Consider the following 17,717-nt stretch of genomic DNA (forward strand, 5'->3'; position numbering starts at 1 on the left):
ATTAGAGGAAACATATGTCCCTTCTCTAATATATTAGAGGAAATATATTTCCCTTCTGTGTTTGGCTGATCTCACTTAACATAATGCTTTCCAGCCCTTTCCATCTTCTTACGAATGACGTGATTTTGTTCTTCTTTATAGCTGAATAGAATTCCATTGTGTGTATTTCCCATAACTTTGTAAACCATTCAGCTGTTGATGGGGGCCTAGGTTGTTTCCAAATTTTGGCTATTACAAATTGTGCTGCTATGAACATAGGTATGCATATGTTGCTGTAGTTCTCTGTTTTCAACACCTTTGGAAAAATACCCAGGCGTGGTAAAGCTGGATCGTATGATGGATATATTCCCAGTTTTCTAAGGAATCTCCACACAGATCTCCATAGTGGCTGAACTAGTTTGCACTCCCACCAACAATGTAAAAGAGTTCCTCTTTCCCCACATCCTCGCCAGCATTTATTATTGTTTGATTTCTTTATGCTTGCCACTCTGACTGGGGTTAGATGGAATCTCAGTGTAGTTTTGATTTGCATCTCCCTGATGGCTAATGATGATGAACATTATTTTTTATTTTGAAACAGGGTCTCACTAGGTTGTAGAGGGCCTCACTAAGTAGGTGAGGATTGACATGAACCTGTGATCTTCCTGTCTCTGCCTTCCAAGTACTGAAATTACAAGCATGTGCTACCATGCCTGGCCCATTTAATATTTTATCTGTGATTTATTTATATGTGGCTTTGTATAGCTGTAGTTCATTTACATTGCTGTGTAGTATTGCTGTGATATTGTATCAGTATCCCAATTTTTATTCAGCTATGTTACTATTACTATATATTTGAACTGTTTCCATTTTTTTTCTTCTTTTTTTGTGGTGCGGGGAATTGAACCCAGGGTCATTCTACTTCTGAGCTACATCCCCAGCCTTACATTTTATTCTTTATTTTGAAACAAGTTGCAGAGTGACTCACTAAGTAGCTAAGGCTGGCTTTGAACCTGCAATACTCCTGTTTTAGCCTCCCAAGTACTAAGATTAGACGTGTGCACCACCATGCCAGGCTCATTTTTTTAAATTTGTGCATTGTAATCATACACATGATGAAATTCAGAGTGATAGAGACATACATGCACAAAGCATTCGATGAGCCAAATCCAAATTCTTACTGCATCCGTTTACCCTACCCATGCACTGAGAATGACAGTAATTTTGTATATGTACATCATGTCCATTGAAGTGTTTCCTTCATTGAGTCTCCCTCCCCTCACCCAGATCCCTCCATTAGGCCCCCTTCATCATTCTACTAGGGCTTCTCTTCCTTTGACTAGAGTCTCTTTTGTATTCCAGGTTCTCCCTAGGTTTCATATATAAGGGTAAATAATCTGACCTTTTGAGTTTTTGACTTGTATGTATAATGCTTTAACAAACATCCTGTGTATCTATTTGGTAACATAAGCATGCATTTTTACAAAATTTATACCTGTGGATTGAATTATTCGATCATCCAGTAGATCATGATAAACAATTTTCTGAAATGATAGTATAAATTTAATTCCCACTATCAATATATACAAGTTCCAGTTATTAGATATATGCATTACAGATTTCTTCTTCCATTCAGTGACTTGGCTTTTCTCTAAATAGTGTTTTTGCTGGCTGAACAGAAGTTCTTTTTTTTTTTTTTTTTTTGGTGCTACTGGAGATGGAATCCTTCTGCCTCCAGGCTACACTCTCAGACCTATTTTTATTTGGAAACAGGGTCTCTTAAGCCAGCAAGGCTGGCTTCGAACCTGCACAATCCTCCTGTCTCCGCCTCCCAAGTGCAGGGATTACAAGTGCACACCACCATGCCTGGCTTGAACAGAAGTTTTGAGTTTTTTCTTTTCTTTATTTATATATTACTTTATTGGTGCAATGTAATTATATATCATAGTGAAATTCAAAGTGGTGCAAACATACAATGCTTACATCGTTTGTTGTATTTCCCTTCATATGCCCCCTCCCACACTCCCCTTTCCTCCTTCTCCATACATTCTAGTGAGATGGGTAGTGAAATTCTTGTATGAACATAACGTTATTTGATAGAAGCTCTTAGTTTTATTTTTTATTTATCTATTTTTCTTTCTTTTTAAAAAATACTTTTGTTGATGCATTATAGTTTTACATCATAATGTAGTTAAGAGTAATAGTGAAATACATACATACATACAATTTTAGTTTTAATGCAGCCCTTTTATAAAATTTTCCTTTGTGGTAAGTACATTTTATGTTATATTTAAGAGAAATTTTCCTACCATAAGTTCATGAATATAAAACTTTATTGTTTTATATTTCATATTTAGATCTAGTCCACTTCCATTTGGATTAGTCCACTTTGGAGTTGATTATGGTACATAGTGTGAGGTGGAGATACAGGTGAATTTTCCCTCATGTGAATATATAATTGATCCATTGATACTTATTGTAAATTCCAATTATTTCCTACTGGCACCTCTGTCATATATCAAGTTTTCATACATGTGCAAGTATGTTTCTTGACTCTCTCTGTTCCATTGGTCTGTTTATTTATCCTTGTTTCAATACCATATTATCTTAATTAATATATCTTTGTAATTCTTGAAATTGAATAGTGTAAGTATTCCAATTTTATTTTTCCTCAAAAATTGTCTTGCCTATCCTTGGCCCTTTGCATTGCCATGTATGTACATTTTAAAATTATCTTGTCAATATTACTCTCCCCCAAAAAAGCCTGTGGGGTTTTTGATTGGCATCACATTGAATCCAGTATAAGCAAATTGATATGTTTACAATTCTGTATTTATTAATCAGTGAACATAGCCTATGTATTCATTATTTAGGACTCTGATATTTTTCTCAATAATGTTTCATAAAATTTTGGGTAGAGTTCTTCACATATTTCTTACTTTTATTCCTAAGCATTAATTATTTTGTTTTGCTATAAAATTTATTTTCTACTTGTTGTTGCCATATAGATACATACTTTGATATTTGTTTTTTGACTGTACCTAGTAGAATTTATATATTTATTTATTTTAGTTGTTTAGGCACTTTGTGTTTTCTATACATGTTTTTTTTGAAAATTACACTTTTACTTATTTCTTTCATACAATAAGAAAAGCAATAGATAATTTCAAGTAGATGCTATATCTCTGCCCTGAAGTGTATTCCCTGTTATTTATTTATTCTACAAGTTCTTTGCCTTCCAGAGCTAGAGAGATCAAGAAGTTACTTCTAGAAGTAGAATCTGGAAATTCCTGGGAATTACAGACATGGGGAGTTCATAATGGTATAAAACAACTTGAAACTGAAAGAGGTAGATATGTGTCAAAAGAGGAGAAAGAGATGGGGTCCTTTAATTGCCAAATGCTGAAAACATTATTTTTCGTAGTGCTAAGTGTTCCAGTGGCCTGTTTTCTTACTCTCTCTTAAGTTTCTCTTATTAATATAAAATATCTTTTTTGTCTCTTGTAAAGTTTTTTGTCTTGAATTCTATTTTGTCTGATGCAGAGATCATTTTGCTGGTTTCCTTCTGTTAGCATTTACCTGATACTGCTTTTTATATCTCTTTCGTTTAGCCTCCTAGTGTCATTTTAAGTCTCTTTTGTTAAAAGATGCAATTAGATGTTAACTCCAAACTGAAAGTTGTCATTAATAGATTAGTTTAACCCCAACTCATATTAATTGTGATTTGTGGTGTAGTTGGCTTATTCTTGCCATTTTATTAACATGCTTCCTCTTTGTTTTCCCTATGCAATCCCAATAACAGGAAATAGCGTGGTTCTGGGCTTGTTGGCTGAGACCTGTCAGTTTAAGAGAAATAGGCTCTGCCCTTGTGCCTATTTAGGTCTATAGAGAGAGTATGAGAGAGTAAGAAAAGAGGCCACTGGAACACTTAGCACAGAAACACAATGAATGTGGGACACTTTCTTTTTTGTAGTACTGGGGATGGAACCCAGGGGCATTCTACCTCCGAGCTATACCCCCAGCCCTAATTTTTTTTATTCTTTATTTTGAAACAAGGTCTCAGTAAGTTGCAGAAGGCCTCATTAAGTAGACGAGCCTGTACTCAAACTGCAATCCTCTTGTCTCAAACTCCCAAATGCTGGGATTAAAAGTGTGTGCCACTACACCCTTCTAACACTTCTCATTTACTTATTTACATGTTCAATTACATTGAACATTTCAATGAAAATTCTCACTTGTTAGTGTAGTTATAATATGGATGGTTTGAAAATGAGTGTATTAAATAACCCCCTATGCACCACCTTCCTTCTGCTCAGCCTCACTTATGTCTTTTTTGTGTGTGATATTGGGGATTGAACCCATATGGAGGTATTGGGCATTCTACCTCCAAACTATACCCTCAGGCCTACTTTTTTTTGTTTTGTTTTTGAAACAGGGTCTCACTAGGTTGCTGAAAGTTTCACTAAGTTGCAGAAACTGTTCTGGAACCTCCAATACTCTCGTTTCAGCTTACTAATTATTGGGATTATAGGTGTTCCCAGCTCACCTGTATCTTTTGCTGGTCCTGTAGTGACCAGTTCTCTATGAACTTCAACTGACCTCACACTCAAGTGAAGCCCAATTGCCTTGGTCTTTATATGTATTTTGTACCCTTTTCTTCTTGTCTTGGGGTTTGTCTGTTGATGTTCAGGCACCTGATGCTTCAGAACTCTCTAGATGCCCAAACATACCCAACTGGGAAATAGTGGAGTGTGAATGCCCCATAGGCTTAACTTTTCACCAATTGCAGGCAGATGCTGATAGACCAATTTATTCACCTCTTTTTGTTTCTCAGGTAAACGATCCTGAGATAAATTATCTGGCTTTTTGGAGAGAGTACTAGAAGTTCAAGTAATCAGTGCAGTAACAGGCAAGTAGTTGGAGAAAGGATTCTCTTATCAGTTTTTTCTCATTTCCATACTCTTCTATCTCTTATTCTTGCCTTTTATAACTATATACCCTAATAAATAAGTTTTCATCAGCAGGATCTTTTTATGGGGGAATTCAAGCTAGGCTAGGCAATTGACTATGAACTTTTGAAGGATATCATGAACTTTTTAGTAACAAATCTAAAATTTAAAACTCTGTTCCATATATGCTAGCATGGGCTAATTTAAGGATTAGCTCATAGTCCTTATTGCTACTTCAACTTGAGTGTTGAGTTGGTGTGAGTTGTAGACTTAGCATTTTTTTCTCTGCGGGTCTGGGGATGGAAACCAGGGGCATTTGACCTCCGAGATGCACCCCCTGCCCTAGTTTAATTTTAAACAGGGTCTCATTAAGTTGCAGAGGGCCTCACTAAGTAGCTGAGGCTGTCTGCGAACCGCTATCCTCCAGTCTCAGCCTCCCGAATGCTGGGATTATAAGCATGCACCACCATGCCTGGCTCCAAATTATAACCTTTCAAACAAAATAGCACTTTAGTTATGCTAAACCAATTAATATACCCACAGGAAAGATAACCCAAATATTGGTTTAGCCCCACACTGGGAAATCTAAGTGAATGGGAGTCCCACCCATGTATACAAGTTCACTCACCTATATTCACTTATTTCTTTTTTCTATTCTTTTACATGCATTTTCCCTGTCATATTTTTCTTTTCTTCTTATATCTTTTAGATCTCAAAGGAAGATGATCAATGAATTTTTCTTAGTATTTAAAGGATTTTTGAACAACATTACTGGTGACTTTTTTCTTTTCTCAGTAAGACAAGTGTAGCTGCTATATTTCATTTTGTTCCTTTTTCATTTGTCAGGTGGAAGGCTATAATACCTTAATAGTGTCCTGTTAATTTTCTACTATTTATTCTAGTCATATAGCCTGTGATGTCAAATTCTTTCTGCAGGACTGCATCTCTGTTCTTAGAAACTTTCAGAGTAGAAATATCCCTTCTTAGCACTGTGTTCTCTTCACAGGCATAATGTCATTAGTATTGAATTTAGAGTTAGCAATCAAATAGGTGAAGGACTATGGCATTTAGTGCTACAATGACCAAACCCCAAAAACTTCCTAGGCTATAAGGTGTAAGTATACAAAAATCCTACATTTGTTATATTACTTCTTTTTGTAACCAATATAGTCAAAATCAGGAATGACCTCTGATTATTATCAATATTGAAACCTAATTTCTAGTTGCTGTCTTATAGGTATGAATAAATGTTCATCAAGCATGTATTTTGTATTTTGTTGCAGTGTACACTGCAACTAATAAGCCAAGGAGTCAACATATATTAGGTGCATGTACTGTTTCTAAAAACTACAAACTAAGAATGACAAATTATCAGCATAGTTTAGTATTTGCTAATTTTACTACACTCTTTTGTTATATATATAGGGAAGTTTAAATTCAATTTGAGTAAAGTTTAAAAGCATATATTTTTGCCAGGCGTGGTGATGCATGCTTGTAATCCCAGCATTCAGGTGATGGATAGATACTGGAGGATCACGGTTTGAGGACAGCCTCAGCTACTTAGTGAGGCCCTTTGCAACTCAGTGAGGCCCTGTTTCAAAATAAAGACTAAAAAAAAAATAATAGGGCAGGTGGTGTGGCTCGGAGGTCAAATGCCCCTGGGTTCCATCCCCAGACCTGCAAAAAAAAAAAACTCCCCAAAAAACCAAAAACCAAATAACATATTTTATGGTAAAAGGCCTTTAACTTAAGATGGCCCAAGTACTGACATTATATATTTGCTGTAAAGAGAATTATAAGTTTTATTTTTCTGCTATTAAAAGTTACTTAACAAAGACTTGCTTCCATTAAAAAAAACTGACATGTGAAGTGGTTAGTATGTGTGGAGCAGTTTCTATTACATGGGTTAACTGGTCCTTCATATCCTGCTTCTATATGTAACTGACTTCCATTCTCTAGGTTGATAGCAATTCAGTCATGAGTTCATCAATTGCATATGTTCAGGGTTTTTTTTTTTCCTGAGTTTTAAATGTAGTCCTTAAAAGCGTGGGTTTTAGTCTAACTGAAGTTCAAGTCCTGGCTCAACTTTTTATTCCTCTTTGATATTGAGTTATTGGAGCTGTACTTTGCCTTGTGCATACAATGGGAATGATAATGGTACTGACCACATATGGTTGCTTTAAGGATTAATAAGTAAAATGAGTGGAATAACATTACTACCTCATGTCAGCTATCAAATATCGTTGCTGTTCTTTAATATAGTTTCTTGAATGTACATCTACAAATTTTTTTGCAGTACTGGGGTTCCTGGAAACCCTTCTACCTCCAGGCTACACTCCCAGACACCTATTTTTTATATTTTTATTTGGAAACAGGGTCTCTTAAGCCAACGCAGCTGGCTTTGAACCTGCGTGATCCTCCTGTCTCTGCCTCCCAAGTGCGGGGATTACAAGTGTGCCACTATGCCCGGCAGAATGTTTATCTATATTTTAACTACAGCCAGGCATGTTGGTACATGCTTGTAATCCTAGAACTTGGGAGACTGATACAGGAGGATCATAGGTATAAAGACAGCCTTGGCAACTTAGTGAGAACCTGTTTCCAAATAAGAAATAAAATTGGTATGGTGGGTATAACTTGGAGGTAGAATGCCTCTGTGTCTAATCACCCCCAGAAAGAAAACTGTAACTGCTGCAGAAGTGACTATAAGCTTTGAATGTGTATTTTAAAAGAAGCTTATGACTCATTAATATTGTATATTCTGCTTTTGTTTGATTTCAAAAGGAAGCTTTTGAATCATGAATGACAAAAAGATAGTTACTTACCTAATTCACAGTTCTTTCCCTCAAATCCATATCGACACCAGCATTCATAGGAATTAATGTCGTCTTTGCAACTGCCACCGTTTAAACATGGATTAGACTCACACTGATCTCCATCTTTAAGACAGGTTAAGAAATGGATTGATTAAACCACATGTGGTGGTGCACGCTTGTAATCCTTGCATTTGGGAGGCTGAGACCAGAGGATTGTGGTTTGTGGACAGCTTGAGCTACTTAATGAGGCCCTCTGCAACTTAGTGAGACCCTGTTTAAAAAAATAAAGAATAAAATATAGGTCAGGGAGTGTAGCTCGGAGATCGAATGCCCCTAGGTTCCATCCCCAGACCCGCAAAAAAAAAAAAAAAAAGAAATGGAATAATTAGATAAATTATTTAGAATCCCCAGTCTTCCCCTGCATAGACTTATGGTATTAGAGTTCAATTTTAGATTCCAATAAGAACTACTGACCTGGAAGCCAGCTGCCTACAGGCCAGTGATCTCCTGTCTTCCTGAGTTTATAATTCCAGCCTAGCAAAGGTTTCCAGGCTAACATCATCTTAGGAAATTGCCTCAAGTAAGGCATGTACATAGCTTACACAATCCAAAGAAAGAAGGGGAAGAATGTCTTTGTATAAAAATAGGTGATATAAGCATAAGGTGAGAAGGATTTAAAAACATTCCTTATAGAATTACATGGGAGTTAATTCTAAATCAAATCAAATCAAATCAAATAATTTCCCCAAATACTACCTATATATCATATGAGGCCTGATTTATTACAGGTCTTGCTGAGCAAGCTGAGCTAGATAATAAATGTTGCTTCAGTTGAAGGAACTGGAAGCCTATGCATGAAGCAAATGCATCTATTCTCATGTAATGTTATTTGATTTTTAAGCATCATGAACAGTGAGGATTCAAGACAATGGAAAATATGCCAAAGCATCTGATACTGCTTAAATATTATTTACTGTTTATAAGTTAGGTTCCAAATCATCTAGGTAAAGTGAGAAACAGAGTTCAATGTACCATAAGAAATTGTTAACTTCTGTTAATGGCCATCTAGGCTAGCTTCATATTTTTTAAAAAAAAATATGCAGTGCACTATATTTCTGCATAGATTGGCTATTTTCATTCTACCTTTTCTGAAGTTTCTACATTTGCAGATGTTTTGAAATCATTTGAAGATTATTTTAGTCTGAAAGTGTGAGGAAGGAATGGACAAAAAGGGAAGGTCAGAATGAGAAGGAAATCCTAAGTCTGGTTTCTTAGAGATCTGCTTCAATTCATACTTCAAAAAGAATTAATACAACCAGAAGGGAGAGTGATTCTCACTTAAAGTTAAGAAAAATAGCCCTGAAGAAAAACAGGAGGTAGATCAGTAAAATGATATATGAGTAAGAAAAGGATAAGAGATTAAGATGACATTAAGAGTCGATGAAAGAATAAAAGGTGAAAATAAAAAAAGATGTCTAAATATTAGTCTTACTTCAACGCAGAATTTTCTGACATCAAATGTATAGATTCTTGCCATTCTCCTTGTTTTTGACATGTATCCAGGTTCCATTAACTAAGGGACTAGTGTCTCTTTATTAGAAATAGTCACTCTGGAAAATTTGTTTGCTACAAAAATTAGACCTTGTCCCCTTTGCCCCTTGATCCAGTGTGCTTTGCACAGAAACTTCAGTTTGTTCCAACTCTATGAAAACAAAATATTTTACCTCTGGTTTATTATTATTGATGTTCAAAACTGCTCTAAAATGAGTTACATTGTACTTTATATTATAGACCAACAAATCTGAATTATTTAGGATGTTTCACTGAGAGGATCTGGCCTTGAATCCAGCTACACACTCATTTGCTGAGGCATACCTTTAAAACAAGTGCCATTTTATCCTGCATTCAGTCTTCCTTTGGGTTCTTGTTTGTGTGTACTTTGGGCCCAGACAAAGCCTTGGTCAGTAGGAATCAAGACAAGAGACATGACCTTGCCAAGTGTAATATTCCTGTTTAAGACTACTGGGTTCCTGTTTATGAATAAACATGTTTAGATCTGAAGGCCATGAGATATGATATTAGAGCAAGGGGTTGAGCAGTAGAGAACTTAAATTCTCTTCTGGACTTCAAGCTGGATGACCTCTGGCAAATCTTTAACCTTTCTAAGCCTCTCTGCCAAATGGAATTTATAATACTTTGTTTTCAAGGATGGTGTGATGGTTAAATGAGACAGGGATTCTATGAAATGCTTCTGTACACTGATTCTGTGAAGTGCCCACCAGATGTTAGTTACTATGGTCAGGTGTGATTTCTCTTCAACCAGGCTCTTTGTTTGTCAAGTTAATGGCAGAGAATAGGACAACAGGAGAAGCCTGAGTATCTGTTATATACCAGAAGTAGGATATGCTACTTTTGTGGTGATTTGGGATCTGTAAAGTGAGAACATGCATGGAGTTTGTTTATTTTTTCTTATTTTCTTAGACAAATAATTAGTGAGAGAAGTACATTCTTGATGTTTGTCAGGTATCTACCTATACCTGAGGTATAGCAAACAATACACTTATGCTATCTAGAATACAGGGACCCAGCTGCAAACACACATTACTGGAGTTGTGGTGGCCTGGAATGTGTGGGAGTGGGCAATGAAAGGAGCATGGGAATTTAAATATAGGCATGACTGTTTTTGGAAAAGTAGGTATTAATTTGTTTTAAAAATATATCATAAAATTCAAAATTTTAAATTTAGTAGAAAGGGAATTAAAAAGAAGACTTAATTGGTTGAACTATAATGGGAATAACTCAGTAGAAATGGACATGGTAGCCCTCATCATTAAGAACAAAGAAAGGTAAATACAATACAATACAATACAATAAAAAAGGTAAAAGGTAAATATAATAGAGTAAACCTCTTTTCTCTCATGACTTACAAATGGATGTGGAGAGATTATGAGTTCTGAGGATATAAAAACTATGGCCAGGAACTGTGGCTAATAGAATTGAAACTCAAATTGATGGAACTCAGTGAATTTGGTGTCCAGGTTAATTTGTTTCTATCCATCCATGCAACTGGTCTTAGGGAAGTCAACCTGTAAAAATTTCTCTTCCCTCAAACATTTACCAAAATCTTTTAGTTTTAAAAGAAGTTGTCATTAAAATGTGATATTTTCCCCTTTGGTCAATGCATTGGACAAATATATACGGAGTGCCTCTGTTTTGGATATTGTTATAGGCATTAGAAATCTATCAATAAACAAAATAATTAATTCTCTGCCAAGCAGAAGCTTGCATTCTTGTAGGGTGGGAAGAAAATCAAGACTAGATAGTGTAAACAGGAAAATTCTATGATACATTAGATGGTAAAAAGTGCTACTGATTAAATATCCCTAATCTGAATGTCCCAAATCCAAATTGATCCTAAATCCAAAACGTTTTGGGCATTAATATGATCCCACAAGTGGAAAATTATACACCACACAACTTTGTTTCACACAAAATTATTAAAAAGGCTATATGAAATTACCTTTAAGCTATGTGAATAAGGTATACATGAAACATAAGCAAATCCTGTACTTTAGATTTAGGTCCCATCCCCACGATATTTCATTACATATATGCTCCAAAATCTTGAAAAAATCCCCCAAATCTGAAACAGGCACTTCTAATAAGGGTTATTCAACCTTTAGTACAAAATAGAAAGCTGGATATGGGCATTTTCATTGGGGGGTTACTGGAAGGAAGGTTGAAGAATTAATAGATAATCAAGGTAGGCCTCAGTGAGATGGTGACATTTAGACAAAAACTTTAAAGAGGTTAGGAAGTGAGCCTGGGGTAACTGGGCAAAGCCAGCTAAAATAGCTAGATAATGCCTTTAATGTGTCACATTCCAAGAGTGTGCAAGGAGCCCTTTGTATAAGGAAGAAAGCAACCAGAGAAGAAAGCATGACCATGGAGGGATCTGTAGGCCATCACAACTAGGATGATTTTTAAGCAAAAACAGTAGTCAGTCAGCATCCTCTGACTCTCTACTGAGGATTGCAAATTCTTGTTTAGTCTCAATTACAATAATTTGGGTTTCTTCCTTATGGCTTTTTGTGGTGGAAGGATTTTTTTTCCCCTGAGGTACTGGGGATTCAACCCAGGGGCATTTTACCTCTGAGCTATACTCCTAGCCCTATTTTCTTCTTTATTTTGAAAGAGAGTCTCACTAAGTTGTGGAGGGCCTAAGTTGCTGAGGCTGGCTGAAAACCTGTGATTCTCATCACACTCGATGAAAGATGTTTCTTTAAAGTCTTCTAGCAGAGTTAACTCATCTGCCAGATGGTACCTTCCAGGCTGGCATAGACCTGTATGATATCACTATTTGATCTTGGTCAAAGAGTTGGAATGATTTTTCTGTTTTTGACAAATTTTAATGTATCTAACGTATTTATTTATTTTGCTGTACTAGGTATTGTATCATGGGCATTATACCTCTGAGCTACACTCCCAGTCCTATTTTTTATTCTTTATCTTGAAACAGGGTTTCACTAAGTTGCGGAGGGTCTCACTAAGTAGCTGTGAACCGATCCTCCTGTCTCAGCCTCCCAAGTACTAGGATTATAAGCGTGCACCACCACATCTGCCTTAAATAGATAATATATGCTGGGTGTTGTGGTACATACTTGTAATCCCAGTACTTGGGAGGCTGAGACAGGAGCATCCATGTTTGCAGCCAGCCTTAGCTACTTAGTGAGGCCCTCTGCAATTTAGTGACACTGTATTTCAAAATAAAAAGAATAAAATATATGGCTAGGGGTGTAGCTTGAGGTAGAATACCCCTGGGTTCAATCCCCAGTACTACAAAAACTATATATATATATATATATATATATATATATATATATATATATGCATGCAATTATATATTTATATATAATTATATAAAATATATTCATATAGAAATAACAAGTACATAATTTAATTGAAGATAAAATTAATTACTTACCAACATACTGCTTCCAAAATTCAGTCTATAAATTACAAAAAGATGTCACATTATTAATAATTTTTTGGAGGATTGAACCCAAGGGTACTCTACTTCCAACCTATACCCCAGCCCTATCTGATTTTTTATTTTAAATAGGGTCCTGCTAAGTTGCTGTGGGCCTTGCTAAATTTCTGAGACTAGTATTGTACCTGTGATAATTCTATCTGTCTCAGCCTTCCAAGTCCTGGTATTACAGGCATCCACCACCATACCTAAGGGTAGTACTAAAAATATGTTGACATTGATTACCTCTCTTTTATAACATTTGTAACAAATATTGTAAAAGAGGCGTCTCTCTCTCTCTCTCTCTCTCTCTCTCTCTCTCTCTCGCACGCGTGCGCGCACACACACACGCACACACACACACACACACACAGGAGAGAGAGAGAGCAATTTTTAATTTGCCAAAATATTTTTTGTCCTTTCAAAGTATCATTTTTTATCCTTTCCTCTGCTTCTAAAGGATAAGAAGAAATACTCACAGTTCTTTCAGTGTTTTCAAAAACTTCTCGTGCTTCTTCAAAACTACACCTTTCTTCAATACATTCTCTCTCAAGGTTCCCTCGAACAAATTCTTCCAATTTCCCTGAATTATACCTCTTTGATCGGCTCAGAATTTTGGTAGCATTTTTGTGATCAAGAAAAACTGAAATATAAAAGAACTATCTTTTAGCTTTAAAAAAAAGAGAAAACACCATGAAAGTTGAATACATCTCTTAAGAAAGGCTTTGTTTTTAATCCATGCAATCCCAAAGCCAGTTTATCTTTGAGGCATGGAGTCAAAATCTGTGATGCTCCCACAGTACTATGTAAACATGGAGAATTGAGGATTAAATCAATTTTACATTTAGTTAGGAGAGCTCCAATAATTAAAGATCAAATTTACATTCATATTTGAATTTATTCAGGATATAAAAGAAAGTTTTTCAAATAAGCAGTTGACTTCATTTTGTCATTGCTTAAAACTATCTTATTACAGATCCTTGCAAGGTGATCCATCACACTGGTTGGGCTGTATTTTCAGGATATAGTGACCCAATGACTTTGCAACAAATGTATCTTGAGGAGCAGACGCCTAATTGTGGCCCAGCTGCAAAAGTGACCCCAGTGCCTTTTAATAGATGCTAAATTAAACCACTGCATAATTTTTAATCTTGAGATTCACAACTCCTTCAGTTAATTTGTAACTAGGATTGCAAGCATGCACCACCACACTTGGCTTAAATAGACACATGCTGTTATAAAAATTTATAACACATGCCATCATAAAAATTCCAGAATGTAGTTTATTTTAGCCTGGTTTGAACTCTTGAGGGTTGAGGTCTCTATATGAATTCTCTCCCTGTTTCCCTCCCTCGCCCATCTCTCCATCTCTGTGTTTTTTTAACTCTCTCTCTCTCTCTCTCTCTCTCTCTCTCTCTCGTGTGTGTGTGTGTGTGTGTGTGTGTGTGTGTGTGTGTGTGTGTGTAATTAATGATAGTAGATCAAGAAATTGCCTGGAGTTGTTCCTTTCATTAAGAGAATTGCCATATATCTGATACCATTTGAACAGCACTAACTTATACATTGAACTTTTCAGGGCATTTGGGGCTACTATCTCATTAATTCAAGATTGAAAAAAAGGAGAAAGGAGAAAAGGAAAGAAGGAAGGAAGGAACTTTGCTACTTTGTTTTCTTTGGTGTTATTCACTTTATGGAACACCCTAGTGTCTTGATATACTTATTCTGCCAATCCCTTTGGGCTCACTCTTTCTGATTTTACCTTGGTTTTTCTCCTCCACTCTTCACTTACCAACTTTCTTAATTCCCTTCACCCCTTGTCAGTGCCACACTACCTTTGCAATCCCAAGCCCTAGGAAGGCACAGCCACTGTCTTTCTTGTTTCTCTTTTGAGACAACTGAGCACTTGGGAATCTGGATCACTAAATTCCACATGATGTCATCATATATTAAAATTCACCTAGACCTCTCCTTAGTGATCTATTATCTCTGACTACAGTGGCTCCAGAATTCCACTACCTTTCTCTTCAGTATTATCTGTGGATCTTATGTGTAAGCTCTTTTCAGGATTATCTCGTCACTATTTCCCCTTCTCTGAAAGTCTGCTTCTAATTTCTACTTTCTTTCTAACATCTGAGGTCTGGGGGGCAGGTGACAGAAGCCCTCTTAAAACTGCCACCATCTCACCACTTATTTCAAAAAAAGGGTTTAGATCCTTTGTCTGTCTATATGTCACATTGAGAAGATATATCTAATGACCTGGCTTTATGTCCTGCTTTGTGAGTTTTCCAACATATTTCTTGATTCAACTATACTCACTTGGCTAGTTTATTTTAACCTTTGCATTCTTACATCATTATTTCAGTACTGCACTCTGATTCCATGGCTGACATCATGTCTGGAGTGGGAGCCACAGGACCAGTTTGCTTTCTGGGGATGCTTAGGGTTGGAACCCCTGATCCTGGTACTGTCAGCTACTGGTGTGGATTTTAGTAGGTTGAAAAGTAAGCATGATAAATGCTTTCTGCGAGAACATGCTATTTATCTAAATGGAATACATTCTTCCCTGTGTGACTTCCTCTGGGAAATATATAAAGTCACTATAGTTGTGAAAAAATAAAGTGATATACATTGTATTAACTAGATTCTTACTCTTTACACTGATTTGTTTTTGTTCCCTAGTGAGCTCAATGGAGTATTGACTTTCCCCAAATATCAACTCTGAGACATCGTGGAACCAGACAAAATAGTTTATTCCCAGTCTATTAACAAAACTTTGATGATAAATAACAGTTTGCTAATGAAAAGTTAATCATTCTGTATTTACTAAAACTTTAAGTTGAAGGTATATAATTTCAAAAGATAGTGACATTCTTCATTACATAAATCAAAAATTTTGAAACACACATTGCCTCTTTAAATGAGTTTATATTGAGCCAGGTGTGTTGGCTAATGCTTGTTAATCCCAGTATTTGGGAGCCTGAGACAGAAGAATCACAGTTCATGGCCAGTCTCAGCTACTTAGTGAGGCCCTCCACAACTTAGTAAGACCCTGTTTCAAAATCAAGAATAAAAAAAAAATAGGGCTGGGGGTGTAGCTCACAGGTAAAATACACCTGGGTTCAATCCCCAGTACTGCAGGAAAAAAATGTTTTTGTCAATAAGACCATTGTTTGTTTTGATTTTAAAGTGGTGACACTCAAAAACCAAAACCAACCAATTTTTTGTATATTTTGATGTTTTCTTGTTTAAACATTTTTCTTACTTTCAATTTTTCATAAATCATGAAAGATATATGGAGATATGTGTTTTCTGAAAGCAATTTCCTTGTTGAATCATTAGCTCAATAGTGTCCATTAGGTAAAAGTACACTATAACCATTGTAAATCTATTTATATTTAAACATGAAAAATACCCAGGTTCCAGAGTGCCATTACTTAAGAACACATACACTGGCTACTAGACTGTTAAATATTTCTGTCAAATCATGTCATCATTATTTACTGAAGAAAACAGCACCCGACATTTCTATATCCAAAATACAAGCATACCCAATGTATTTTTAAAAGGAAACAAACCTGTACTTTCAGCACTGAGTAGATATCCAAAAAGACAGACAGCAATGAAACCCGGTGAATCTGCCATGATTGTGTTCAGGCACTGCTTAACCTTTGATAGGGGATTGTGCAAGTACAAGGTTGATCGATTGTTCCAAAGTACAAGCTGAGCTGTATTTACTTCTGGGAAATAATGTTCATTTCCCTCAGTGTGTCTTTGGGCTTTTTCCAGTGGCCTCTTGGGTCAAGTAAAGAGAATGGATGTTGGTCATCATTAACATTTGCCTCTGATTTCATGGCTTCTGTCACTGTGGTTGAATTGAGGTGAACCAGGAAAGGACATGATGTCAGAATGGGGACAGGTGTAATGACTATGTTTGTCATGGGAGTAAAATTTATCAGTGTGACCCATTCAATATTTGTTAGATAGCAGTGATATACAGTTTGAAGGTAAAAAGATGAAAAAACAAAATCATATACTTTAAAAAAGCCTATATACTCTGAGCTACCTGATGGATCCTTCATGCTCTTCCTCATAATTAGGAGTTTATAAACTTTGTTGTGCAATGTACCTATATCGAAAAACATATGGACCCTGTCTCAGAACATATGTATGCATATATATATATATATATATATATATATATATATATAAAATATACATCTGTGTGTACATAGGTATTATGTACATGAGTGCACATATCCATATATATAAACATTCATATACATACATATACTATATATAAGTAAATTTCAGAATATCATGTGGTATAATGTATAACATATACTATATAACATATAATATGCAATATGCAATATATGATATATAATATATGGTGGAGCTGGGTATGGTGGCACACACTTGTAATCCGAGTACTTGGGAGGCAGAGACAGGAGGATTGCAGGCTGTCAGTCAGCCTCAGCAGCTTAGTGAGGCTTTCAGCAACTTAGACCCTATTTCCAAATAAAATATAAAATAGGTCTGGAGGTGTGGCTTGGAGGTAGAAGGCCCCTGGGTTCCATCCCTAGCACCACACACAAAATAATAATAATATAACATATAGTGTATGTATAGTATAAATAATAATATATGATGTTATACCACTATACATATATTATCAAAAACCCATAGTGTATACTCCCATTTATTTATCTACTATTCTTTGTGAAAATATTTTGATATATTTTACTTCCACATGTTATAAATTCTATATTATATTGTTATTACTTTTGCTTTAATCATTAATTTTTCAAAGAAATTTTAAGATGAGGAAACATCTATATTTAGACACACATTTACTATTCTGATATTAATTTTCTTTTTATATTATCCAAGTTTCAATCTCTTATAGTATTTTCATCACTGAAGTAATTCCAGTAACAATTTTTT

The 17,717-nt window shown here is 35.6% G+C and overlaps 1 protein-coding gene across 1 annotated transcript in view; it reads right to left on the bottom strand.

Moving 5' to 3' along the window:
• Positions 1–16,528, bottom strand: part of F9 (coagulation factor IX) — a gene marked incomplete at both ends in the record, with an annotated part of 34,441 nt that extends 17,913 nt beyond the window's left edge. The window contains 6 exon segments of the mRNA XM_080719206.1: positions 7,754–7,867; positions 12,729–12,753; positions 13,253–13,416; positions 16,349–16,462; positions 16,465–16,504; positions 16,508–16,528. Of these exon segments, the coding sequence (XP_080575332.1) occupies positions 7,754–7,867; positions 12,729–12,753; positions 13,253–13,416; positions 16,349–16,462; positions 16,465–16,504; positions 16,508–16,528 (478 nt within the window).
• Between the last annotated feature and the right edge of the window lie 1,189 nt (positions 16,529–17,717).

Source organism: Muscardinus avellanarius (assembly GCF_963383645.1).
Source record: "Muscardinus avellanarius genome assembly, chromosome: X".
In the NCBI taxonomy this organism is placed as follows: Eukaryota; Metazoa; Chordata; class Mammalia; order Rodentia; family Gliridae; genus Muscardinus; species Muscardinus avellanarius.